At 34.3% G+C, this 25,865-nt stretch overlaps 1 protein-coding gene across 5 annotated transcripts in view; it reads left to right on the top strand.

Annotated features, from left to right (window-relative positions):
* Positions 1–25,865, top strand: part of EPHA5 (EPH receptor A5) — a 348,718-nt gene that overhangs the window by 296,986 nt on the left and 25,867 nt on the right. For all 5 annotated transcript variants that reach the window (XM_059384724.1, XM_059384717.1, XM_059384701.1 and 2 more), the window contains 5 exons: positions 6,738–6,805; positions 8,329–8,454; positions 12,621–12,806; positions 23,497–23,558; positions 24,929–25,138. In XM_059384724.1, the coding sequence (XP_059240707.1) occupies positions 6,738–6,805; positions 8,329–8,454; positions 12,621–12,806; positions 23,497–23,558; positions 24,929–25,138 (652 nt within the window). The remainder of the gene's footprint in view (positions 1–6,737; positions 6,806–8,328; positions 8,455–12,620; positions 12,807–23,496; positions 23,559–24,928; positions 25,139–25,865) is intronic.

Here is a 25,865-nt window from a genome sequence, read left to right as displayed (position 1 = left end):
TGGTCCCCAAATAGCTTTTTCTTGTGTTTCTTAAATTCAAACATATGTCAGACTATTTTCTTTATTCATTAATTTTCATGTTTTTCCAATGTCTTCTTATCACTTACTGCTTTTTCTGAATTGTTCTAGTGGCAAGGGAAATAAAGTTTTATATTCTGAAAACAGAGGTATTAAAGGTTCATTTACCTGCCCTGTAACTTTCAGGAAATCAATCTCACTTTTTAGAGATTTTTAAAAATATTATTAATCAGAGATATGAGGGAAAAACTATTGCAGAGATTAGACCAAAACAAAAACAAAAACAAATTTCTCTGACCACAAAGATCACAAATTATATTGAAATATGACATTGGGGTACATGGGTGGCTCAGTCAATTAAGCATCTGACTTTTTTTTTTTAAGATTTTATTTATTTATTTGACAGAGAGAGATCACAGTAGACAGAGAGGCAGGCAGAGAGAGAGAGGGAAGCAGGCTCCCTGCTGAGCAGAGAGCCCGATGCGGGGCTCATTCCCAGGACCCTGAGATCATGACCTGAGCCGAAGGCAGCTGCTTAACCCACTGAGCCACCCAGGCGCCCCTAAGCATCTGACTCTTGATCTTGGCTCCGATCTCCATCTTAGGTCTTGATTTCAGGATCCCGAGTTCAAGACCCCCACTGAGCTCCATTCTGGGCATGGTACCTACTTAAAAAAACAAAAATGAAAACAAACAAACCGTTATCTTAATGTTTCAATGAACTATTTTTCTTTCTCTATATGAAGTGAATATTTCATATGAAGTGAATATTTCTTAAAATTTAAAGTGAGCAAATTTTTATTTCCACATACATACAACAGAGATTATTTCATTCATCTTCACAACATTTCTGTCAGGGACGTATGTGGAAGTACTATCGCATTTTATAGAATTAGAAGAGAGACAGAGAATATAAAATTATCCCTTATAATTCTAGACCCCCATTTGAGTGCTCATAGCAGGCAGATGAAGACATGCCATTGCAATATATAGAGAATATATTAAATTCCAATTGAAGACTTGCTGTATAAAACATAACAATGAACTGCTCCCAAATTCTTTTTATAATACTTGTGGAACCTCAAGTAGGAGATATTGTATAAGATATTTATGGACCTACTCTAACTGAGAAATCCAATAGTCATATTCATGAAATAGTTTAAAAATTAATAGGATATTACCGAATCTTACATTAGAACAAAATTTATTGAAAACAGGGAGACAGTCTTCACATGTCATACTTTATGAAATGTGTTTTTATATCAATATTCTAAGTCAATTAAAATTTAACTCCATGTTGAAGAGTTTACAATTCATCTTTGAGTATTTGAAAGTGTTCAAGTCTTCCTATTGCTAATTCTAAAATTATCTGAAGAGTTCATTAGTCAAAAATTTACCAATTCATATGTACTATACTATTTTGGAGGCCGTTATTTCAAAGGTATTCTTTTTTTCTTTGTCTTTTAGAATATGGAAATTAAAAAATGGAATGTAAGACATAAAATAAGAAATAAGGTTGTATCTCATGTTGCCTTCAATCATAGAGTGGTTAGTATTCTGACAGAATGTGAGACGGGAACTTTGCAAGCTAAGCCTACATTTTGTGTGTTATAATCACTCCATTCCCATATCCCAAGGAAAGTGTGATTTTTAGCATAAATACATTTCTCTTGAGAAGTGTGCTTGAGAATTTTGAGTAAACAGTAATAGATCATTTTTTTGTATAACTTAAATCTATCTGTGAAGACCTCAAAAATCACAGTACCCTAGAATGAAGAATGTATGAATGAGAGTCAAGGACCTGCAGACAATACAGATTAATATTCAAAATCTCATTTCACTACATTTTCAATTGCATTCATATTGAAGAATATCATCCTGTAAAACAAAACTTAATTTATTCCTAGTATTCATTAAATATATTAAGAAGCTGGTATTCATATGCTTCTTTACTTTATGAGGCTGAATTAGCTGAGCTTTTATTAAAACTAGCTTTGTTTAGTTGGAGAGAATCCTGAAGTGAAAAAGTCCAACTCCTTCCTCAGAAGCTGTAACTTATTCTTTTTAAGATGTTAGCAATAAAATTCTTAAATTATGCAGTGGTTGAGGTCATTATCATGTAAGAATAGGAGAGTGTGCACATCTGGAGAAGTGTGGTTCTTAAAGAGGTTTAAATTACAAGAAGATAAAATCTTAAAAAAAAAAAAAGGGGGCGCCTGGGTGGCTCAGTGGGTTAAGCCTCTGCCTTCGGCTCAGGTCATGATCTCAGGGTCCTGGGATCGAGTCCCGCATCGGGCTCTCTGCTCAGCGGGGAGCCTGCTTCCTCCTCTCTCTCTCTGCCTGCCTCTCTGCCTACTTGTGATCTCTCTCTGTCAAATAAATAAATAAAATCTTTAAAAATAAATAAATAAAAAATAAATAAATTACAAGAAGATTTTGTTTTCCATAAGTAAAACATCCTGCTATTTGTTGCCTTTTGAATTTTATTTTTTGGCTCTAAAATATAGGTAAGGCATTTCTTAATCTGGAAAACAGGGAGGCAACATAGAAGTTTCCATTTCTGACCTAGGGAGTGCATATGCTCACTCTTTCAGAAAAAATCAAAATGCAGAACTATTTCTTTATCCCTCCCCACCTGATACAGAATTCAGCAGGAAGAAAAGCGTTTTTTGTTTGTTTGTTTGTGCTTGTTTTTGTTTTGTTTTGTTTTATTTTTTGTTTTTTCTGTAGGCTAAAGAAATGGAAAACTGATTCTCTGGAAGCTGTAGTTGACAAGAATTTACAATCTCATTTGGCTATTGCTTTCACTCATCTTTCCTCATTAGTCATAAGGGTGCCATTTAGTAAAGTACTAATTCTATGCATTGCGTGGTCCTCTGGTGGCCTTGACATTATACTCTAATTTATTATCAAATTCTTAATTGACATCCAAGAATTAAATTACTTATTGGCACTCCATCCATACATAAATGTATTATGGAAATACTTTCATGTATTATGGAAATTTCAAATATCCAAGTTTGGATCATTTATGATTGGGACTAAATTTTTGAAGATCAGAATTAGTATCCTCAAGGATGTGTTACCCTAAATTTTTAGAACAAGCATGGGAGAAAATAGGCTGGTTTCTAAATAACCTATTAAAGTCATTGTTATATTTATACACTGTCTCTCTAGGACTTCTTAACAAATATTAATTAATGAATATGAATCACACCTACATTCTCATGGCCACCTCTACTAATAAACAGTAAGACAGCATTGTTTTCTAAGAAAACACAAGTAAAAATGACAAGAAGATGATTTCCATAATTGAAAACACTCCAGATATTTTTAGTACAGTGATATCAAAGCTCATTAAAATTGTGATATGGAGCAAAATGAAGAAACTGTTTCTTTTCCATTCAGAAAAAAAAAAATCGGTTCCAGAAGGTAGGAGGCATAATTTATGTATAGAATGGCATATTTATTGACTGTTTGTGTGATGGGTTAAAATTATGCATCTGGAGCAGGTACAGAAGATGATACTGAAGGAGCCGTCATCCTGCGGTGCTCTGTTAGTGAGGCTGAAACTCTGCCATTCTCTGTCAGCTGCACTTTTACTTGCTGTATCTTGTTGAGGCTTGTTTTAATGATGCTTTGGGGGTTTCCAGAACTTAATTTTATATGTTAATGTTATTGAGCTCTAGAGATGCCCATAGTCAAAAATAACTCCTTTCTATTGCCCTCCTGACTCTCACCTTAGGTATTAAAATGTTAACCAGTCCTCACCAAGGTATTCCCAGACCACTTTTTAGATGAGATCCAAAGTTTTATTTCCATTTTCATATGAGGAATTTGCATGCAATTTAAAAATCCATGAGGCTTATTTAATGATAAAGACTATTTGAAGATACAAATTTGAAAGCTTATTATTATTATTTTTTTTTCCTTTTGAAGGCAGAGGAGTTGAAGGTAGAATGGATGTTTGTTTTCTAAAGTAAACTGCAAGAACTTGTATACTTTTCAGGTCTCTTTAGAATTCTTCTAACAAAGGTTTTTTTGTCGGTATTATTTAAATAACCTAAACCTCAGGGTGATTTCACACAATTGTAGTTAGAACATTGATTTTAAAAAGTATCAATAACTTCTCTCTAGAGACACATGTATTAAAGATTGAAAGAATAATGTAGTATCTAGAAAAATTATCAACAGTGCGTTAAAATAACTTAAATGTCAGACCAAATGTAGTTTTAGTATGATTTTATGTATTTTTTTTCCTCTCCATTTCACTGCAGTGATTTAATTCAAGATGTCTTAAGGACTCTTGGAGACAAATGCAGCTATTTAAGTGTTATGAATAAAATTTGAGAAGCCACCAAATCCCCATTGTGTATTTTTGTTCACCCAAGAACAGCATACCTATTAAGGATATTTCAGATCTCCTCAAATTTCACTTAGCTGTATTTTATTAATAAACTGTCAGTTTGTTAACATGATTAAACAAATATATTGTATTTTTTATTCAAAAATGACACAGAGATGGGTTGTGTTATCTACTTTGTATAATATATATGTAGTTATACACTAGGAAATGATATAGAATATAAAATATAAAATAGGTTTCATTTCTACATCAAAATATGCATATATTAAAGAAATATCATAGAATATGTAAACAAGGGAAAGTTCTCTTTTGTACGTGTGGATTGGACACTTCATTTACAACAGATAGTAGTTTTCAACCAACTTTATACTGAAATTATTTGTCAATCTGTCGTTTTGGTTGTATTTTCTTTATTCAGAAATGAATGGGAATTTTGTTTTTAATAAATTCAATTTTTTATGAGACCTTATGAAAAGTAAATTCACTTTCCTAGACTTTCACTAAAATAATTTAAATATTTTCATTTGAGTCAGTTGTTTTAATGTTTTATCATGTACCACATCAACCTAGTATTCATCAACTTTCCAAATACTTGTCATTGTGTAGATGCAATCAACATATCATTCACTCATTCATTTATTCATTCATCAATGTGACAAATATTTTTGGTGCCAGCTCTGAGATAGGCACTAGGTCACTACAGAAATTTATAGATAAACGCTATCTACTGTCATTTACAAAACTGGCAAATAGTAAAAGAACCAGAAGACATACAAAATGATTATGTTGCATTGAAATGGGAATTGCAATGAGACAGGAATACAGAAAACTGTTAGGTTCCTATGGGGAAAGATTGCATTAAGTTGGGGTATCAGGAAGAAAGAAGACCATGAAAAAGGCAAAAATTGAACTAGACTTTGATGACTGAAAATTGTTAGGAAGAATATCTTAGGTGTGGGAACAAGTATATGCAAATGTGTGGAAGCATGGAGAAAGATCTTGAGGACCTGAGAATCTATAGTCTTATGAACTTGAAGATAAGATAACAGAGGTAGCGTAGGAAATAGGCATTAGGGCTATGTTTAGAAATCTTTATCTTATTGATTGATTAATGACTTAGGAGACAACAAAGTAGAAAAGTAACCTTATTTATGGTAATTGGGCTAAGCCAGGTCTAGTAGAGTTTGGGAAAATAGTTGCAGAATGCAAGAGTATCAGTTCGGAGGCACTTACAGCAATCCAAATGAAAAATAACAAAGCCTTAATTGAAGAACCAGTAGAGCTAATGAAAAAGAAGAGATGAATTGTAAGACTTTTATGTTATACAATGCTTGGGATTTGACAACTAATTTGCTGTGAGGTACACAAGGATAAGGCTTTGTTCCTAAAGGGGCCAAGGCCTTGCCAGTGTTGTTAACAGAAAAAGAAGGCAACTGATCAAGACTGAAAGTCAAGAGAAGTATACTGATTGTTTTTTCACATCTGTTGAGTCTGTATGCCAATGGAATATCCCTCTAAAATAAATCTGTGATGGAATAAGAGTATAGCTCTCAAAAGAATTAAACCAGAAGGGAGGTATTAATTAAATTGATGGAAATGAATGGATTGACAGTAGAGAACCAGAGAAGTTCACATAAATGAGGGGAGGAGCAAGAAGTGTCAGGAAAGGAATGTCAGAGATTTCAGACCATCATGAATAATTAAAAACTAAGATAAATTCATGAGGTGACTATGTCATTTGTGAACCTCAAAGAGCAGATTTTTTTCAGTAACAAGAACAGGTTGCAAGGACGCTGACATTAGTAAGTAGTTCAGTAAAATAGGAGAGAATAAGATTTGGGGAGTGGAGCTGAACTGAGAAGGGTTGCAGGTTTGGTTAATTGGTAGTGATCTAAGTGGACTGAGTGGAGAAAGACCCCCAACCAAGAGGGAAAAAAAAATTAAAAAGATAGAGTAAGATATTGAAAGGAGGACACTATTGAATCAGAGACACATTTTGGGCGGTGCATTCTGTAAAAAGGCTTCTGAGGTGACCAAAAAAAAAAAAAAAAAAAAGGGGAAAAAAAAAAAAAGAAAAAAAAAAAAAATGGAGGGTGGTGTATGGTAGAGAGAATTAAAAAAAAAAAAAAAAAAAAGGACTTGGATGGATTCTGACTTCTCAGTGAAATCTGGGCAAGACTGAGAGATACGGATGGCGGAAATATCGTTCATCCAAAAGAAGGACTGGTGTTTTTCATGCTACTAGTGTGAAAATCAGTTAGGCCTGCAATCATTTCAATTGCATTTTGAGCTTCTGGGCTTCATGTTATTCAACACTTGGAGATGTGGCTAATTGTAGCTTCCTCTGTTCCAGGCGGTGTGGTTACAGCAAAGCAAAACAAGATCCGGAAGAGGAAAAGATGCATTTTCATAATGGGCACAGTAAGCAAATTATAAAGAATCAAGTGAAAACAAAATAGAGGAGGTTTTATTTTTATTTTTATGTACTTTCAGACAAAGAGATTTGTAATAACTGACCAAAATATTGTGTTTAAAAAAATGTAATTCTTCCATTATGTTCCTGTAAAGCATATGGGCTTGGGGGCATTGCTGCCTGACTCTAGACAACAGCTGGATGATTTATTCAATTTTTTAAAACAAACCTTCATTATAATTAAAAAAAAAAACCTTCTCAATCATTGTAAAAAGCTATTATATTTCAAACCAAATTTCCAGACCAATTCTAATTTCTTTCAGCAGAGTTGGTAGAAAGTTATCATTAAATAACACCATTGGAAGAAGCAAATAAAATTTCTCAGTATCTTTCTTCTTTTTCTAGCACTTTAGCAGGAATTTCCTGTGCAGATCCCATAACAACAATCTTCATTCAATGATTTGAAAAAGACTATCCTTTTTAAAAACACAGAAAATCAAGTTTTGATACCATACTTTAAAAACTAGACTAAGTGAGTTCAAATTAATGGTATTTTAAAATGTGCATTTTGGGGGGAATCTGGGTGGCTCAGTCGTTAAACCACTACCTTTAGCTCAGGTCATGATCCCCAAGTCTTGGGACTGAGGCCCGCTCTGGCTCCCTGCTCATCTGGAAGCCTGCTTCTGCCTCTCCCACTTGCCCTGCTTATGTTCCCTCTCTTTCTGTGTCTCTCTCTATCAAATAAATAACATTAAAAAAATAAAATGTGCATTTTTCATAAATAGTATGGCATTAGTTGATTTGACAAGTAAATAAAAATAATTTCTTTTGTTTTTGTCACTCTGCTATGACCATAAAAGTCAAAATCACTGAAGCCATAATTCATGCTGCAAAGCTTTGAATCTGTTTTCATAGGTCCTATCCTATTTAATGCTATCTATCCTTAAAAAAAAAAAACCAGCAACTTGTGAAATTGATAGCCATTAAATGTGATGAAAGGGAGACTCATAGAATCGTAGAGTCTTAGTTAAAGCCATGAAGTAACAGGGGTAGAGTGAGAGATAGAACTTCCCTTTTTCTTTTGACTTCTGTATTAGCCTTACTGGACCAAAGCACCAGAAAAATTATTTTAAATTATTTTTTTGTAAAATCAAAATTCATCTATGGTAGCATTTTCAGTGAAACAGAGTAACAAAACAGCCACTCACAGCATTTCATTATCCAGTGTAGGAAAGAAACTTACCTTAGTTTACCTATGAGACTGACTCTATGAACATTATTGTTGAAAGATAATATCTATTCATATATGTTGTCATATGTGAACTTCTTGTACATAGCAGCAATCCAGATTTCTACAGTTATAATAATGACATAGCTATACAAATGACTCCTATAACTGAGGGGGGTGAGGGCTGTCCTTATAGTTTGGGCATTTCTAGGAATTAGGGATTTAAGGGATTAGGGATTAATAATGTCTGATTTCATTCATCCTTATGAACAGTTATATTTTAATGCACATTTATTTTTCCAGTTAAGCTGCCAGGAGTAAGAACTTATATTGATCCACACACCTATGAGGATCCCAATCAAGCTGTCCATGAATTTGCCAAGGAGATAGAAGCTTCATGCATCACCATTCAAAGAGTTATTGGAGCAGGTACAATAGTGTGTTTAACTCCTACTTTTATTTATTTATTCTATTTTTCATATAAAATTTGGGTAGTTAATATACAATGCAATATTTGTTTCTGGGGTAGAATTCAGTGATCCATCACTTATATACAATTCCCAGTGCTCATCCTAACAAGTGCTCTCCTTATTGCCCATCACCCATCTGGCTCACCCTCCGCCACTTCCCTCCATCAATCTTCACTTTGTTCTCTATCCTTAAGAGTCTCTTATGGCAGGACAGCTGGGGGGCTTAGTTGGTTAAGTGTCTGCCTTTAGCTCAGGTCATGATCCTGGAGTTCCAGGATTGAGCCCTGCATTGGACTCCCAGGGAGTCTGTTTCTCCCTCTGCCCCTCACCCCAGCTGTGTTCTTTCTTTCACTCTCTCTGTCTCTTTCTCTCTCAAATAAATAAAATCTTTTTTAAAAAAGAGTCTCTTATGGGTTGTTTCTGTCCCTCCTTTTATCCTTTTCCCCCTTCCCATATGTTCATCTGTTTTCTTTCTTGAATTCCACGTGTAAGTGAAATCACACAGCATTTTTCTTTCTCTGACTGACCTATTTTATGTAGCATAATGCATTCTAGCTCCATCCATGTCATTGCAAATGACAAGATTTCACTTTTTTTTTTTTGATGGCTGAGTTATATTCCATTGTATATAATATATTCATTCATCAGTCAGTGGACATTAGGGCTCTCTCCATAGTTTGGCTATTGTTGATAATGCTGCTATAAACATCAGGGTGCATATATAATTTTGAATCTGTTTGAAACTGTATTTTTTTTATCCTTTGGGTAAATACCTAGTAGGGAAATTGCTAGACTGTAGGATAGTTCTATTTTTAACATTTTCAGGAACCTCCACTGTTCTCCAGAATGGCTGCGCCAGTTTGCATTCCCACCAACAGTGAAAGACAGTTCCCCTTTCTTGGCATCCTTACCAACTCCTGTTATTTCTTGTGTTGTTAATTTTAGCCATCCAGAGAGGTGTGAGGTGATATCTCATTGTGGTTTTGATTTGTATTTTCCTGATTATGAGTAATGTTGAGCATCTTTTCATGTGTCCATTAGCCATCTGGATGTCTTCTTTGGGAAAGTACCTATTCATGTCTAGTTTTTGACTGGGTTATTTGTTTGTCGGGTGTTAAGTTTGATAAGTTCTTTGTAGATTTTGGATACTAACACTTTATCAGATACATCATTGTAAATATCTTCTCCCATTTCGTAGGATGCCTTTCAGTTTTGTTGATTGTTTCCTTTGCTGTGCAGAAGGTTTTTAACTTGATGAGGTCACAATAGTTCATTTTGGCTTATGTTTCCCTTGCCTGTGATGATGTGTCCAGTAAGAAGTTCCTACTGCAAAGTCAAAGAGGTTTCTGCCTGTGTTTTCCTCTAGCACTTTGATGGTTTCCTGTTTCACATTAGGGTCTTTTATCCATTTTGAATTTATTTTTATGTATGGTATTAGAAAGTGGTCCAGTTTCATTCTTCTGAATGTGGCTGTCTTATGTTCCCATCACCATTTGCTGAAGAGGCTGTCTTTATTCCATTTAACATTATTTCCTGCTTTGTCAAAGATTAGTTGACCATTGAGTTGTGAGTCCATTTCTGGGTTTTCCATTCTGTTCCATTGATGTATGTGTCAATTTTTGTGCCAGTACCATACTGTCTTGATCACTATAACATTGTAATGTAGTTTGAAGTCTGAAATTATGGTGCTTCAAGTTTTGTTTTTCTTTTTCAGAATGCTTTGTCTATTCAAAGTTTTCTGTGGTTCCATACAAATTTTAGGATTATTGGTTCTAGTTCTTTGAAAAATGGTTTTGATATTGTGATAAGGATTGTAATAAGTCTATAGATTGCTTTGGGTATTATAGACATTTTAACAATATTTGTTCTTCCAGTCCATGAATATGGAATGCTTTTTGATTTCTTTGTGTCCTCTTCAATTTCTTTCACAAGTGTTCTATAGTTATTAGAATACAGATCTTTTACTTCTTTAGTTAGATTTATTCCTAGGTATCCTATTATTTTTGGTGAAGTTGCAAATAGGATTGATTCTTTGATTTCTTTTTCTGCTGCTTTGTTATTGGTGTATAGATATGCAATGGATTTTTGTATGTTGATTTTGAATCCTGCAAATTTGCTTATTTCGTGTATGAGTTCTAGCAATTTTTTGGTGGAGTCTTTCAGGTTGTCTACACAGAGTGTCATTTCACCTGCAAATAATGAAAGTTTGACTTCTCCCTTGCCTTCCTTTTTGTTGCCTGATTGCTGAGGCTAAGACTTCCAGTCCTGTGTTAAAGTAATGGTGAGAGTGGACATCCTTGTCTTGTTCCTCACAATAGGAGAAAGGCTCTCAGTTTTCCCCCTGAGGATGATATTAGCTGTGGGTCTTTCATATATGGCCTTATGATGCTGAGGTTTGTTCCATCTAACCCTACTTTGTTGAGAGTTTGTATCAGGAAAGGATGCTGTATTTTGTCAAATGCTTTTTCTGCATCTATTGACAGGATCATATGGTTCTTATCTTCTCTTTTATTAATGTATTGTACCATGTTGATTGACTTGTGAATATTGAACCGCCCCTACAGCCCAGGAATAAACCACACTTGATTGTGGTGAATAATTCTTTTAATGTACTGTTGAATCTGATTTGCTAGTATTTTATTGAGAATTTTTGCATCCATGTTTATCAGAGATAGTGACTTCTAATTCCCCTTTTTAGTGGGTCTTTGTCTTGTTTGGGGATCAAAATAATGCTAACTTTATAGAATGAGTTTGGAAGTTTTCCTTCCATTTCTTTCTTTTTTCTTTTTCTTTTTCTTTTCTCTCTTTCTTTCTTCACTTTCTTCCCATTTTTGTTTTTGGAACTGTTTGAGCAGAATAGACATTAGCTCTTCTTTTTATTTAACTTAATTTTTTTTTTTTTTTTTTTTTTAGGCATTAGCTCTTCTTAAAATGTTTGGAAGAATTCCCTGGAGAAGGCATGTGGTCTAGGACTTTTGTTTGTTGGGAGATTTTTGATTACTGATTCAGTTTCTTTTCTGGTTATGGGTCTGTTCCAATTTTCTATTTCTTCCTTTCTCAGTTTTGGTAGTTTGTAAGTTTCTAAGAAATTGTCCATTTCTTCTAGATTGCCCAGTTTGTTGTTATATAATTTTTCATAATATTCTCTTATTATTGTTTGTATTTCTGTGGTGTTGGTTGTGATCTTTTTTCTATCATTGATGATTTTATCTTTTGGGGTCCTTTCTCTTTTCTTTTAATTTGTATTTATATTTTAGAATATACCATGTCAATGTCCTGATCTTTTTTTTTTTTAATGTCCCGATGTAACAAAGAATGTTTTTAAATCTTTTATAACTGACTTACTTTCAAAGTGGTATGTTATTTGTCATATTTTAATGTTTCCTTCTGTGGAGCTCATATTTTAACCCGAGAATGTGAGACTCCTGGGTGGCTGAGTTGGTTAAGCATCTGCCTTTGGCTCAGGTAATGATCCCAGAATTCTGGGACCAAATCCTGCATTGGGCTCCTTTCTCAGCAGGGAGCCTGCTTCTCCCTCTGCCTGCCACTCCCCCTGCTTGTGCTCTCTCCATCTCTCTCTCTGACAAATAAATAAATAAAATCTTTAAACCAGCAAATGTTTGTTTTATTAAAAAAAAACAGCATAAATATGTATATTCAAACATAGGATTTTATTATCTACTATTTTTATATTCTACATATAATTTGTAGTACCCGAAATTATTTACATAGTTTAAGCACTCGGTTACTCTGTTTATGAATCATCTCCTCCTTAAAAATTATTTCCTTTTTGTCCTTCCATAAACTTTCTTCTTTTCCTGTTCTTAATTAAGGCACTGCTACCGTAGAAAGAGAAGGAGGAGGGAAGTGATTTTCAGTCAGTTACATTCAATTTCTTTCTAATGTTTTCATTAAGGTTTTTGTAAGTGAGATGGATGAAGCTAATAACCCCCAGTGTTTTATTTCACCAGTAGACGATTTTTCCCAAAGCACCACTTATTCTCTTACCACTGATAATGAAGTTTGGACTCCCCTTTAATACTGTTTTGTCTAAACATTAATATTCTTATTATTATTAGGGTAAAATTTTGAAATAATTTTGTGTTTTTCCATCTTTATGACAAGGTGAATTTGGTGAAGTTTGTAGTGGACGTTTAAAACTTCCAGGAAAAAGAGAATTACCTGTGGCAATCAAAACCCTGAAAGTAGGCTACACAGAAAAGCAACGCCGAGATTTCCTGGGTGAAGCAAGTATCATGGGGCAGTTTGATCATCCTAATATCATTCACTTAGAAGGTGTTGTGACCAAAAGTGAGTACAGTAGAAATTATGTGTGTGTGTATCATGAATATCTGGGTGTCTTCTATTAGGTTATTATTAATTTCAGGATAAAAAGAAAATTAGCCACAGCAATGTTATTCAAAATGTCTCTAATATTAATAATAATTTTCCTGTATTTTAATAGATTCTTGTCCAAGCTGATCTTTGCAGTTATCTGTAATGACCTTCCATTTGCCCAAAACTCTTATTCAAATATTTCATTTAATTTTGTCTCTTTTGCATATATGTCTCTTTTGCTACCAAAAAAAAAAAAAAAAAAAAGAAGTAAAAAAAAGTCTGCTCCTGGGAAAATACAGACAGTGTCTTAAATATTTATGTAAGTCTATTATACCTAAAGCTAAACCAGTCCATCATCAGTTAAACATTTTGAGCCCCAATATCACCAAAAAAAGAGAGACATCATACCTAACTTGTAACATTGTTGAACAAATTAAATTAAAATATATTTGTGTGTATGTGTGTGTGTGAATAGATCTGCAGCTAATTAGATTAGTGAATAAATATTTATTTTAATTTAAGTAAATGCATCAGATACTAGTGGACAACACCCCAAAATTATTATAATTAATATTCACTTCCTTTTATAGACCCCTGATTTGTTATAAAACTTGTTTACTGTGAATAGGTCCTGACTGAGACAAACTAAGACAACTAAATTTCTCATATTAAGTCAACTAAATTTGTCATATATTTTATATGTACTTGAAATCTTTATGAACACATGAGCATATCTAAATTTTATAAATTTTAGTCTAAAAAACAGTACTGGAGCTGGGAATACAGATTAAAAATGTCTATTTCCTAATCAAATATTCTGTTTGCTGTTGCTGCCATGAAACTACACATATACGTAAAGCAAAATGAAAATATTTAAAATATTTCTGTCCTATTTTTTGTTCTATGTGAGCTCAAACTGCATTCTCCCTTAATAAATGTACCTCTTGATGTTCAGCCTAGGAAGTCTTCAGCTTGTTTTTAATTTACCATGTTGCAACTCACTTTATTTGTGTCCTTAATTTCATGCTCTCTGATCTGATGCTAATTTATTCAGCAATTATTCTCAACCTGCAGCACACAGATAATGAGACATAAGTGCAACTAAATCTCATGATTTTTCTGATTGTAGCTGAGGTAGGGAGTCTGAAGTCGCACACCTCTGGGTGGGGCCATCATGAAACTTCATCTTTCTTGTACCACTGCTCTACATGCCAGAAACATGAGACCAAATCCCAATTCCTTCTGTGATGTGTTGTTAAAGAGGGCATATCAGAAATATTTATATATTCCTGAGAGACTTCATGAGAAATGATATAAAAACCCCACAGGTCCTGGCTTAATTGGCTCACTCGCAATACAAGATGCTTTAATGTAATATATACAGTGCCAACTTCTATGATTTGAAGAGATTCAAAATTAAAGGAAAAATAGGAGAAATAATTTTCCTATTGCAGCATCTTTAGTTCTTTAAGATTTATCTTTCCCCACTTGTAGAAATTATTGTCAAAGTTGACTAAAGGAATACTTCTATTGAGTCCTAAAATGATTCATAGTTATATTTCTTAATCTAGGATCATGTACAAATAAATATAGTCTTCTCTAAAATTAATACCTGTAAGCAAAATATTAGAGAAACATTAGAGAAATCTCTCCTTATTTGTTTCTATTTCTATGTCTGAGGAGATAGCACATTCAATGACAACTGATTTTTTAAATAGACAATTCTGACTTATTAGGTAAGTTTGCAATTACTTTTCAAATATAGTATTTCATTCTATCTTTTAAAGTCACTTCCATCTTACAGGCTCTTACTAAATATTTTCCAGGGATATTTCAACAATCCTCAAACTAGCCTTCCCACTTTTGTCTTCTCTTAGCCCATTCCATACATACTGCCCCAAGGTTGATTTTACTAAATCACTGCTTTCCTCTGATGATTCATCACCAAACAAGCAAAAAATGAAGCAAAGTATATATACTTTGATGCTTAACCCCATGTAATTTTGGCCATAAGCCCACATTTCACTATTTCTTTTCCAGAAAAACTTATCGAGTCCTTGTTCTACCTCTTTGAAATACTTCATTCAGCCATAAACTGTCCTCTCCACTTTCCTTGGCTCTACTTGACCTTCAGTATTAATTTAGATCTGGCTTTATCCATGAGATCATTGTCATTTATCTTCATTTTTTCTTTCTATTCTCAGTGCCTGCCTTGCATACAAGAACCACTAGATAATGTTGAATGGCTCAGTAAAGGAAAGCTTCCCATCCACAAGTAGCTCAGTAAAGGAAAGCTTCCTGGTTCTACATTAGAATTTAAGCCTCAAAGGGCCCAGGTTTTTGTTGTCTTGTTCACCTGCGTGTTCCTGTATCAGTGCTCAGCATGTGTAGCCTTTCATATATCTGTTGAATGAGTAAATTCTCTGCCAGGGACAACCTTACACACTCGATCTTGTATACTCAAGCACTTCATAGTTGTATGTATAGTGATATCATATCCCTCCACACATTTTATCATCCTTACTACAAAATGAGCTACTTGAAATTGATACATGTTTATAGCCTCCCTAGCCTCTATCACAGGGCCAGACATATTAGGTGATTAAAAAAAAAAAAACAAGACATAAATGGTATTAACTAAGTGGAATGACTAGATGCATTTATATAAACATTTAAAACTAGCAAGATATATAGTTTTATTTTATTTTGAAAATCTTATCCTATAAAACTAAGGTTGTTTTGAAAAAAAAATTCATATGAAGGAAATAGCTTGAGAATCTTTTCAAAAGATCTTTTATATACCATTTACTACTACTACTAATCATTAATATTACTTTAAGAATTTACTAAGCTTAATTCTCTTTATTATCTCCTTTAATCTGCACAATAATCTATTGTTTAGACACTAGTATTTGTTCTCATTTTACAGATGGGAAAAATCAACTTTAAAGAGGTTAAATACCTTATTTAGTATCATAAAACTAGCATAGAATAATGCCACATTTTAAAACTTTCACATAACTTCCAAATCCAAGCTCTTAAAGAGTGTACATTACCAACCTCATATTTCATCATTCAGTATATACTTGACAAACATTGATTTATTCAAAGATATTAACTGACCACCTAATATATGTCCATAGCTATTAATCAGGATACATCAGAGATTAAACAGACTGAGTTCCTGCCTCTATGAAGTTTACTTTGGGTGGGGAGACAGAAACTAAATGAATAAATGTATTTATAATATATTAAATAAGAAAATAAAGCTAGGTGAGGAAACAAGGGATTGCTTTGGTTGAGGATTGGAAATTTCTATTTTATTTCGTTAAAGGCCTCTCTAGTAAGGCTTGAATAAAGTGAAGGTGTGGGTCTGACAAATATCTGGGGACAGAATGTTGTAGAAATAAGCACCAGCAAGCCTTAAATGCAACTTACATGGGAAGTTCAAGAAATATCAAGGCCATTGTTGCTTCAGTGGAATGAAGGAGAAGAGTCAGAAAGAAGTTAACTTGAAGATGCAGTGTTGCTTCAATGGAATAATGGAGATGAGTCTGGAAGGAACTTAACTTGGCGATGTAGTAGGAGGAGAGATGGTGCACAATATTTGGTCCCTATAAACACCATCTCTTAGTCTTAGCTTTGCAGCCTTTAGAACCAAGATGTGATGGAATCTGATATCTGTGTTAACAAGATCAGTCTGGCTGCCATGTTAAGTATAGATAGTAAGAGCCTATGTTTAAGCAGGGAGACCATGAGGAGGCTACTGACATTCATACGTCATTATGACTAGAACAGGGTGCTGATCTAGCATGGTGAGGAGTAGTTGGATTCTTTCGATATTTTGAAGACTATCACAGAAAGGCTTCTTGTGATTTAGATATGGAGTGTGAGAAAAAGAGAAGAGTCAATAATTATTAATTATTAGTCATTAGTTCTTCAAAGAAAGGAATTGCCATTTATAGGGAAAAGTCTAGTAGAATCAAGACTGTGGTTGGTAATCAGTAGTTTCGTTTGGACAACTTACATTTGAGAGGCCTATAAGAATATAGTGACTGATTTACCTTTAGTCCTGAGATGTAAAAATGTAAATGTTTTAAAGTGTAAGTATACTTGAATTTTACAATGTGCATTTTGCATAAGGAAATAAATTCTATGAACCAGTGATAAACCGCAATGGAAAAAAATTTAAAGATGAAGTAGAAATAAAAGCCAGCTCATTGATTCAGTGCCTATTTTTCTTTGTTAAGGCATATAATGAAGTTTAAGAAATATGTGTAAAATAGTTATTAGCTATTTATAAGTATTCTTCCTGATAAAATCTAATTCTTGCTCATCAAAAAAATAAAATAGAACTATACAAACAAAATGTATTGTCTCATAGATTGACTATTAGTAAATTAATCATTGTATTTTTAAAGTTATTTTCATTATTAATAAAAGAAAACGATCAGATTTCTTAATTCTCGGATACCCCATCTCCTCTGAAAAGTTCATAATTTCCGTTCCATAAGTAATCATCTACCTTCAGTAATGTCAGAACAACTCAAATTAATTCCTAATTTGAGAAATGAGCATCTACTGAAAAAGCTTATCAGTGTAAACCATCTGGAATAAATGAAGATATTAGGGAAAGTTTCGAGTTTCTATTTAGAGACGTGGTGTTTTCATGCTCCTGTTTCAGGTAAAGTATATCAACTTTTTACTTTATCATCTTCCCCAAAATTAAAATTACAGAATGTTATAAATGATTTTTCTCTACAATGTTAACCAACACTAAAGACCATAATGGAATTAACATATGAATACTCTTCTAATTGCCCCATACTTTGTCCTCCCCTTCTTATCCCCTTAATAAGCATAATCTATTCCTGTCCTAAGCACAAGATTCCATTTTCTCATTGACCATTAACCATTAATAATTGAACCATGATATTTGAGTTTTCTCAAGTTTCCCTTGGGGTCAAAATAAAAGTAATTTCAAACAGCTGCAAGTGTTAGTGTACTAAATGGAATCTAACCCAAACCAGAATGACTGAGTGAAATAAAACTGTAGATATGTAAGTATAAGCACAGGCTTACTTTTAATTATTTACAAGTCTTGTAAAATATTTCTAAGAGAAACCCAGTGACAATTATTCTCCAGTGAATTATGATGCTTCTAAATCAAATGCTCCCTGAATGGAGGCTTAAGTGGTATCAAGTGTTTATTGATGAGCTAATGGTTTCAGAAAAGCATCTGGAATCAATGCAAATAAAATAAGCCCAGATTTAGCTGCAACTTCTGTGATGTGGCCTAGATTACTGTTTCTCAAAACTGTCCGTGCCCCTGAGGATATTGTAAAATGTAGAATGTGTTTCATTAGATCAGATCGAGTCCTGGGATTATGCATTTCTAATATGCTCCCAATAGATGACAGCTCTCCAGGCTGTTGGGGCAATGCTATGAAAAACAAGGGCTAGAGCCACATTCCCCGAAGTTTGTTTCACCTAACTTTGAGCTATCTTATGGAAAAGGACTGCTTTGCCAAGGGCGGCATATTCTCTCTCCTCTTGGATTTGTGATGGATGCTAGCACCAAAACAGTCGTAGAGTAAGGAAACAAACTCAGTTTTTCTATTGTAGTAAAATACCCTCATATGTATCTTTCTTCTTACATTTTCAAGTGTGAAAACTTCAGAAGAATCAGAACATATATAAGTAATAGTCATATGTAAGGTTATTTGTGAGGTTGTATTATTTACTGAGAGAAGCTGACTTCCTACAGGATCTGCCATTAATGGTTGGATAGTTTGTGGCACCATGGTCATGATGACCAAGTTTGTATTAACAGAAAGGAGTAAATAATTGTGAGGTTTTAAAATAAAATTTAAATAAAATAAAATAAATAAAATAAAATTTAAACTTTAAAATAAGTATTTTGAAATTATAGGTATTATAGTGTGGAAGAAAGGAAAATAGCTTTTATAGTCAGATGGACATAAATTTGATTCCCAGCTTTGTTTCTTATACATTTGTACTCATCAACCCATCATATATTGAATCTTTTTAAGCCTGACTTTTCTGTTTCTGAAAAATGTCTTCTGTAATGTCACTATTATGGAATTTAATAAAATTAAAAATAACATTGTGCCTTGTGAAGAGTGAAAATCCAATAAATCAGCAAATTGTAGCTCTTTTATGATCACCAATACTGAATGATTAAAATAAAAGGGTGCTGGGGCACCTGGGTGGCTCAGTGGGTTAAAGCCTCTGCCTTCAGCTCAGGTCATGATCCCAGGGTCCTGGGATCGAGCCCCACATCGGGCTCTCTGCTCAGCAGGGAGCCTGCTTCCTCCTCTCTCTCTCTGCCTGCCTCTCTGCCTATTTGTGATCTCTGTCTGTCAAATAAATAAATAAAATCTTTAAAAACAACAACAACAAAAATAAAAATAAAAATAAAAAAAAATAAAAGGGTGGTGAATTCTATAAATATGTTTCTATTTCTACTTAGACTCTGCCTGGGCTAGGTCTTTGGTAAATAATATAAAGTAATATAAAAATTCTACTCTGGGGCGCCTGGGTGGCTCAGTGGTTTGGGCCGCTGCCTTCGGCTCAGGTCATGATCTCAGGGTCCTGGGATCGAGTCCCGCATCGGGCTCTCTGCTCAGCAGGGAGCCTGCTTCCCTCTCTCTATGCCTGCCTCTCCATCTACTTGTGATTTCTCTCTGTCAAATAAATAAATAAAATCTTTAAAAAAAAAAAATTCTACTCTGTGATTAGAATCATGTTTTGACATGCTTTATGAGCTTGTTTTATATAGATTTTTGATAATATGCTTTCAAAATTATCGGCAAATCTATTTTTTGTCTGTACTTCGAGCTGGATAATGGGAAATGATTTATATGGTTTTATTGAATTTACGAGGGTTAGAGTAAGCCACATTAATTATTGCTATGTCATTCTTGCAGGCTAGCATGAACTGAGACAAAACATAAGCCAAACTAAATATAATTAGCATTAAAATGACTCAAGCATGAAAAATAATCGAATGGGTCCTAAAGTGTCTTATTCTTGTCAACAAAAGAAGATCGTGCTTGTTTGCAAATATTCATTTTAATTGCTTTTCTCCCATTTTCTAAAATGTGAGAAGTGTTTTAGTTCCCTATCACACTTCTCAAATATTTTTTGTTATTGACATTACAACCTACACTGTCATAAATAATTAATCTGACTTTTAAAACTAGATGATGAAATCTAAGAAATCTTATAGAACAAATGTCAGGTGCCCATTTCCCTAAAAAGTAATCACTTATTTTTTTCTATCCAAATGTATATTATTCAATGTCAATAAATCTTCTGATCAGTTCATTCATTTCAGAGTATACATTTTTTTCTCCTAAGCTCAGTAAATTTAAAACATGACTGTTAGTTTTATCAATCCACACTAACCTCACTATATTTTAAAAAGGTCCCTTTACTACTTAATAAAAGCACGCTATGAAAATTTGTATTTTTAAGAAACAAACTCATCAAAGAAAAAAATATTTTTACGCGGGAATTCTTTCCAATTTCTGCTCAATAGACCTTGGGTGAGCAGTACTAAATATGTACCATGGACCCATAATGGTAAAAAGAAAAAAATTAAAAAAAAAAAAAAAGGAGTCCAAAAAATTAAAGGTAGATAAAATGAAGAAATTCTAGAAAAAGAGAATAGGAGAAAATGGAAACTTTTGTGAGTAGAGCTATAGGGAAGTTGCTGCAGTCATAAAGGACTTGAGGCAGAGTGAGTAATGACAGCCACAGATCAGCTTTTGGTTTGATGGACAAGACGTCTACCATACACTACAAACTAAGGGGCGCCGTTGAGGCGAAGCTAACTCTATCGTCTCTGGATATCTGCTGGAAATCAGTTCTTTCCATTGCATTTATACTGTGACAATTTCCCCAATGGACTTATGTAAGCAGGGGTCAAAGTCAGAATAAAAGAGCTACCCAGGCAGATTCCAGAAAATGTAGGCCTCCTTCTAGTTGGGTCAGTGCTAATGTTTAGCCAGTACAAACTCTTTGGCTCTATTAGCTGTATATTTATTGAAATACTTCGTTAGTGTTTGGTAAAAAGCTGCTGCCAGGATTTCCCAACTCAGCTTCCTCCCCATTACTTCTGAATTCCTGAAATCAGGCAAATGAAGGGGTTATGTCTACTACAGCAGGCCGTTCCGGGATACTCCAGCATTATGTCTGGCGTAACTTAGAATACATAGAAGCGTGTGCCACAGCAGGTGTCAGAAATTCTGGCTTTCACCCTTGGGGTGGTACATTAGTTGTGGACTTCGAAAAGAAAATGGGCTTCAACATTAATGAAAATCTGAAAGGGGCTCTTGGATGTGAGAATGGGGCCAAAAGGGTCTAAGCGGAACTTTGTCTATTTTAAAATTTGTCTGAAATAAAATGGATGTGGCAGTGTCATTAAAGTTACATTAGAAGCATTTCTCCATTTATGATCTTATATTGTAATTTAGTAATGAAAAAAATTACAATCTTTTCTTCTGTTGTGCTGTGACAGGCATTATTTATAAATACATTATGATTTGTATTTATTTAGTTAGTTAGTTATTTTACTACTGTGGGCCGGTTGGTTTCTTAAAAAAGCATTTCCCAACTCATCTCCTATCACTTCTGGGTGAAAATCCAAGGTTCTAGCCATAGTTGAACTTGATGGGTTCTTTCATGACCAGATGCCTTGGCACATGCTACCTCTTCTTGCTGGAGGATCTGCCTCCTTCTATGACATGAGTGACCCCCGAAGCCTTCAAGGTTCAGCTCAAATGACATCCCCACCTCTAGTGCTCATTCTCTGCACGTGTAGTGTTTCACCGAATGTAGGCATCTTCAAACATAGGCCTAATGAATTATTTCAGACAAATTTTTAAATTACTTTTATAAACATTATAAAGCAAAAGAGAAATGTGTCTGTGGCTTTATAATATACTTATCATATTCCATTAAAAGAATATTCCTTCTGAAGTATTTAAAAAAATAATTATCTGAGTAAGAAATTAGATAGTCCTATGTTTTTATTTGAAATAGTAAGTTTTTAGTGATCTTGACGTTGAAATGAAAAATATTTTTTCTTCCTAGTTATTTCTTCTTCATATGTAATTGTCTAACTTCCTATAGCTTTATTTGCACTTTTAGATAGTGTTGTATGAATAAATATGCAGGTTCTAATTCTATGACTTGAAATATTCACTTAGGAAAAATACAGATGTCCATCTGGAGAATTTCATTATGTTAATTATAATGCATTTCCTGAATGTACGAGCACTGTTTTCCCTCCAAATACATAAAGTTTATTAATAGATCTATGAGATAGATTTTTCTGACACAAGATCTCTTTACTTACCTCAAAATAAATTAATACAAATTTTATGTGGCATGCTTTTATTAAATAGTAAAGGGACAAGTTCTAAAATATAGTGAGGTTTGAGATGTCTGGGTGGCTCAGTGAGTTAAGCCTCTGCCTTCGGTTCAAGTCATGATCCTGGGATTCTGAGATAAGTCCTGCATCAGGCTCCCTGCTCAGCGGGGAGCCTACTTCTCCCTCTGCCTGCTGCTCCCCCTGCTTGTCCTCACTGGCTTCTTCTTTCTCTGACAAATAAATAAATAAAATCTTTTTAAAAAGGGGAATATGGGGTAATAAAACTACTAGTCATGTTTTAGATATTTTCTCATATAAAGAAGAGTTTTTGGTCTTGTATTTTTCATTCTGTATCACAGATATATTATATTCAAAGATGCCATAATTTTATATGGAATAAAATATGACCTATTTTCTTAGCCAACTTGTACCCAGCAAAAAAGTTGCCCAACAAATTCTAAGTGATAGGCTGTACTGTAAGTGACTTGCAAATGTTCACCATACCTCTACGGGGTAGGTGCCATTAACACCCTTATTTCACAGATGGGAAAAATGAGACACAGAGCTAATAATTGACTTTCCCAAGATTACATCATAGGAAGTGATTGTTCTGGAATTCAAAGCCAGGCAGTGTGACTCTGGAGTCTGTCCAGCTACATTGTAGCTTGTACTTCTGTACTAGACATAGAAGGGGGAGAAAACAATGATTGCAAGAGAAGTTTCCAGATAGCAAGAGGAATTAAAACAGAGTTCTGAAGAATGAAAATATTTGGATTGATAGAGATTGTGTGTGTGACAAAGGAGAAAAAGAGAAGTAGTCACGAGGAAAAGAGTTATAAGAGTATAGAAAGAAAGTTAGGCAAATACAACATATAGTCAAGGATTCTTAAGTAGTGCAGTTAAATGGCACAGGAGTTTTTGTTCAGAATTGTGGAGAAGAAAATACATTCACAATGCTTTACCATTACCTCTAAAATAAAATGCATCCTCAAACTCATTTTGACATAAATTGATTTTAATATTGAAAATGATATATTGTTATATCTGAAGTGCCAATGTTACTATTCTTCAATACTTTCTTCTCATTAGCCCCACCCATTACAGTAAGATAACAGCATGTCATGAATTTACTTGCTATTCGAAGAGGACACTTTTTAAAAGAATATATATAGTTTGGACAAAAATTAAACCTTCCAGTAAACTTTTCCTAGATAAGTATGCAAAATCAAAAAGTTGCAGTTCATACCACTGTTTTCTTTCCAGGCAAACCAGTGATGATAGTGACAGAGTACATGGAAAACGGATCTTTAGATACATTTTTAAAGGTAGGTTTGAAACACGTTTATGACTCAAAGTGTTGTTTGTATGCTGCCTGTGATGTTGAAGTTGAATTTGAGCCACTTTAGAGTTTTTAAATCAAAAGAAATATCTGGAGTCAGAATAGTTATGCTTCAAGAAATAAAATTTGGTTTGTAAATTTCCCTTTCCAGAAACTTAAACAAATCTAATTCGTATGTCCCTACAACTTTATTTAAATGTATGTTAAATTGCCTTCCAAAAAATGAAAGAAAGAGGTGATAAAGGAAGGAAGAAGGACAGAAGGAAAGAAAAGGAAAGGGGCAAAAAAAGAAGATTTTTTACAAGTACGTTTCTCAGAGTATCTAGTATCAAGGAAAAAAATGTCTAAGGTCCATGCAAACCATCTGTATTGATGAGGGGGTCAAATAGACTCACCATCCATCTGAGAGCCAACCCCTCTTCGTACAAGAGGAATGGCCACGTAGTTAACAGACAGTATCACTAATGCTGTCAGATCTTCTGGGTTGCAGGAAGAGATTCTTTTTACCTGCAAGTGTCTAAATTTTATTGTCGGTACCTCGCTGTATTACTACCCTAGTCTTGTGCCAGACAGTGTAACATATTTGCATGTCGGATTAAAGCGATAGCCTGTCCCTTCTTCACATTTCATATGGCGACTGGGGATTATTCCAGGGTCCTGTGCATTGATGATGGCAGTTGACTCCCCAGGCCAAGTCTTCTTCTCATCTCGTCTCTACCAGATTCTGTTACCAAATTTCTTATACATATCTTCAAGTTCTCTAGTCTCTTAAGGCCATATTATTCCTACTTTTCAAAATAATCATTAGTTGGGCGTTATGCTGTGTGCCTGTGCTAAGTCCAGGGCCCCTGACAATGTCAGCAAGCTGCCGAGAGACACTAACGTCCTGGTCCTTGCTCCATCCTCTTCCTCCCACGTGCTCCTGAAGAGTCTCCTTCATCTCCTCCGGCCACTTCTTCTTTTTTTTTTTTTTTTTTTCCCCAGTGTGCCTATCCCGCTAGCTTATCTCAGAGCACCTCAAAAAAGGCACAGTGTTCATCTAAGGTAGGCACTAGGTTGGAGGGGTGAACATACTCCTCTGATGACTGAGAATAAAGGAATTACAATGCTAGTTAGGGCAACTAACTGGAATTTTTGACAAGGGCTTTCAAAGCCTTGCTGGCTTTGACCAAGCAGAGGACTGATCTGTGTTCCCAAGTTAATGATCTATTTCATAATTTTTTCCATTCTCCTTCAGACACAAATTGCATATGAGGTTGGTGAGAGTATTAATTTGGGGCTTGAAGGCAGATCTTTTTAAATGTCCCCCCCAGTGATTGTTGCTGCTGGATTAATATTTCTACATCATTTTAATAGAAAAACGACGGGCAGTTCACTGTGATTCAGCTTGTTGGCATGCTGAGAGGCATCGCGGCAGGAATGAAGTACCTCTCTGACATGGGCTACGTGCATAGAGACCTTGCTGCCAGAAACATCTTAATCAACAGTAACCTTGTGTGCAAAGTGTCTGACTTTGGACTTTCCAGGGTGTTAGAAGATGATCCCGAGGCAGCCTACACCACGAGGGTAAGATCTAACAGAATGCATTTCTGACACAATAGATGAGAGACAATTAATTTTTAAAGATTTTTAAAGGAAATAGCAAAAAGAACATTCCTCTCACATAGGAAGACAGAGAGAGAAAGGAATGGTCCGGGGGGTGGGGGATAAAAAATCTGACAATTCTACTTGTTGAATATTAGCAAATTTACATATTAAACTCAAATAAAGTATTCAGTTTCTGGGGCACAATAATTCATTTTTCTTCCTACAGATACTGAAAACAAAAACTTTAGGTTCAGAGTGAATACCACAATATATAAATTATTCAGAGTTTTAAATGTAAAAGAGAAAGTTAAAGAGAGAATCTCCTACATTAAAAGTAATTAATGTTATATATACGATATGAATATATAAACATGTATAACATTATTGGATAACCTAAACTCTCTGCACTCTAGTGTCTGCATTTATAGAACAAATATAAAAATAGCTAAACCTCCCTTTTAAGGACTCACATGATACAAAATAAGAGAACTATTCCTTCAAAAAGTTTTGATTTACTGGAGGTATTTTAATGCCTAATTACTTCCCTGACATGTTATATTAACTGTTAAGCTCACATCTATGGAAAATTGGTCACTAACTCATGTTGTCATAATTAGCATAAATCAACATCCTTTTCCAGCAAAGTAATTGCTTCCTGAATCAATATGGTATGTACCGACAGTTCTTTTCTGCTGGCAAATGATGG

This window comes from Mustela nigripes, chromosome 1 (genome assembly GCF_022355385.1).
Source record: "Mustela nigripes isolate SB6536 chromosome 1, MUSNIG.SB6536, whole genome shotgun sequence".
NCBI lineage: Eukaryota > Metazoa > Chordata > Mammalia > Carnivora > Mustelidae > Mustela > Mustela nigripes.
Note: the sequence above shows the minus strand (reverse complement) of the source record. Positions and strands in the feature narration are given on the sequence as shown.